This window comes from Eschrichtius robustus, chromosome 3 (assembly GCF_028021215.1).
Source record: "Eschrichtius robustus isolate mEscRob2 chromosome 3, mEscRob2.pri, whole genome shotgun sequence".
Taxonomy (NCBI): Eukaryota; Metazoa; Chordata; class Mammalia; order Artiodactyla; family Eschrichtiidae; genus Eschrichtius; species Eschrichtius robustus.
In genome coordinates, this window is record NC_090826.1 from 187,794,626 (window position 1) to 187,797,604 (window position 2,979).

At 66.7% G+C, this 2,979-nt stretch overlaps 1 protein-coding gene across 1 annotated transcript; it reads left to right on the forward strand.

Moving 5' to 3' along the window:
- Nucleotides 1-289: 289 nt before the first annotated feature.
- On the forward strand, nt 290-1,417 carry GPR25 (G protein-coupled receptor 25). The gene has a single exon (XM_068538575.1). It carries the CDS (start codon nt 290-292, stop codon nt 1,415-1,417), a length of 1,128 nt encoding a protein of 375 aa, XP_068394676.1.
- Nucleotides 1,418-2,979: the final 1,562 nt, after the last annotated feature.

A 2,979-nucleotide genomic window follows, 5' to 3' on the forward strand; every position in this document is an offset into this window, starting at 1 on the left:
CCCCTCCCCTCCTCCTCCCCGCCTCCCCTCCTCCTCCCCGCCTCCCCTCCTCCTCCCCGCCTCCCCTCCTCCCCTCCCCCTCCCCTCCTCCTCCCCGCCTCCCCTCCTCCCCTCCCCCTCCCCTCCTCCTCCCCGCCTCCCCTCCTCCTCCCCCCCCCTCCTCCTCCCCCACCCCTTCCTGCCCACCCAGTCGCTTCGGCCCGGGGGTGACAGGAAGGGAGGTGCTGGGCACCGGCCGTGAAGAGCCACCCTCCCTCTCGACGCCGCGTCCGCCCGGGCCTCGCCGGCCATGCGCCCCACCGAGCCCTGGAGCCCCAGCCCGGGGACGGCGTCCTGGGACTACTCAGGGTCGGGCGCCCCAGAGGAGCTGGAGCTGGAGCTGGAGCAGGAGCTGTGCGAGGCCCGGGACCTGCCCTACGGCTACGCTTACATCCCCGCGCTCTACCTGGCGGCCTTCGCCGTGGGCCTGCCGGGCAACGCCTTCGTGCTGTGGCTGCTGGTCGGGCGGCGCGGCCCACGGCGGCTCGTGGACACCTTCGTGCAGCACCTGGCGGCCGCCGACCTGGGCTTCGTGCTCACGCTGCCGCTGTGGGCCGCGGCGGCGGCGCGGGGTGGCCTCTGGCCCTTCGGCGAGGGCCTGTGCAAGCTCAGCAGCTTCGCCATGGCCGGCACGCGCTGCGCGGGCGCCCTGCTGCTCGCCGGCCTCAGCGTGGACCGCTACCTGGCCGTGGGCCGCCCGCTGGCCGCGCGCGCCCGCCGCACCCGGCGCTGCGCGCTGGCCGCGTGCGGGGGCGTGTGGGCCGCGGCGCTGGCGGCCGGCCTGCCCTCGCTGGCCTTCCGCCGCCTGCGGCCGCTCCCCGGGGGCCGCGGCAGCCAGTGCGCCGAGGAGCCGTCCGACGCCTTCCAGGGCCTGAGCCTGCTGCTGCTGCTGCTGACGCTGGCGCTGCCCCTGGCCGTCACCGTCGTCTGCTACTGCCGCGTGTCGCGCCGCCTGCGCGGGCCGGCGCACCGGGGCCGCGCCCGGAGCCGCTCGCTGCGCATCATCTTCGCCGTCGAGGGCGCCTTCGTGGGCTCCTGGCTGCCCTTCTGCGCGCTGCGCGCCGTCTTCCACCTGGCGAGCCTGCGCGCGCTGCCGCTGCCCTGCCGCCTGCTGCTGGCGCTGCGCTGGGGCCTCTCGGTCGCCACCTGCCTGGCCTTCGTCAACAGCTGCGCCAACCCGCTCATCTACCTGCTGCTCGACCGCTCGTTCCGCGCGCAGCTGCGGCGGCGCGGGGCCTGCTGGCGCGCGGAGCGCGCGGCGCGCGGGGGCAGCTCGGCGTCCTCGCTCTCCCAGGACTACGGCTCCCCGTTCCGGAGCCCGGCCCGCAGTGCGGGCCGAGCCCAGACGACGAACGCCTCCTCGGCCGTGGGCCCATAGCTGGCCGGCCCGGAGGAGCGCGCGGCAGCGGCGCGCGGAGAGGGGAGGGAGGCATAGCGAGGCGGGCCGCCCCCAACCCCCTACCTGCCTTCCCCGGCCCTGCCTTCCTGAGCGCGGAGAGCGGCTCCGCCGGCACCGCCTAGACCCCCCGGGTCTCCTTCACCAGCTTTCCCAGAACCTCAGCGTTTCGAACTCCCCCCACGCCAGGCCGCTGAGACCAGCTCTTCTCCCGCTCGGCCCCATGGGCACCTGGTGGGCTCTTTGTCTCCAGCCCAAGAAAGGTCCTGCGAGATGGAGCCGACAGCAGCCCGGACACCGCAGGGTCTGCCAAGTAGGAGAAGGGGAAGTGGGCCTCCCTGCTCTGCCCCGTGGGTAGGAGCACAGGCCAGAGCCCCCCAAAAGCCACTCTTGTCTTGGGCTCTGTTACCTTTGGTCCCTACAATCGCCATTGCCTTCTGAGAAATACCTCCTCCAAGCCAGACCCTCTGGCCCCTCACTTTCCAAAAATTCCTACAGACTATGAAACCGACAGCCCTTTGTACTCAGCGGTCTTGGTGGCAGAGTTTGCTGAATCATTAGTCACCATCAGTTCAGATCTTCATTTTCAAAGCTCGCCAAAGCGTGGGAACCAGCCCTGCTGTCGGGTCACCCAGCCATTCCTCCTGACAGTTTCCCCAGAAGCCCGGGCCTGCCCCGGTTCTGTATCTTCTCCCCACTCCCAACAAGCGGCAGGACTCACCCTGGAAGTTATCCTGGACCTTCCCTCTGGACAGAGAGTTCCGGCATCTCTCATCAGGTGTTTGGATTCTCTATCCCCCAGCCCGGACACCAGGCCCTCCGGTGTGAGTTCCCCTTTCTCAATAAACACTGTCGCTGCCCTCGCCTGACAGCTGTGTCTGTCTTTACTTGAGCAGAGGCGAATGGAACACTGGGTCAGACAAAACTCAACCCAGGAGTTGAGGTTGACCTCAAAGTGATCGGGATTTGAAGTGAAGTCAGGGACCGAGAGAGTTGGTCCCACCGTGGGCACAGCAGTCCCACAGGAGGGCAGCATATCTTTTTATTCTCATTATTTTAAAGGATGCTTCACATTTTGAAGGTTTCAGAGAGAGAAAAAAAAAAAATAAAAGATTTAAGGTCACTTGCCAGCCAGGTGTCACTTCAAAGAGGAAATGTGTCATTGTGATTCTCAGATCAGCCCAGGGCTTTTTTTCCTACCCCTTTTGAGACCATCCAGTACAAATGTTGAGGGTCTCCATTTTCTGACTCTGTGACATCGTTTGAGGTTTCTGGAGAGGTGGAAATTTCAGTGTTTCTACTTTTAAGAGGATTTGGCCTGAAGAAGTGTCAGTCGTTGCGGAAAGGAGCTCAGAATTTCTCTCTGAGAGCCCGCCTCTCAGCCAGACCTCTGGGCAGGCATGGAGTCCAGTCTTTGGGGCTGATGGGTTAGAGCAGTTCGAAGCCGCCTGTCAGTGGCCCTGGGAGGTCAAGCTGGGAGGAGCGCACCTGGGCACGTCCTCCCCATGCACCCGAGGGGGGCAGGCCTTGCAGCCTGTGGGGCC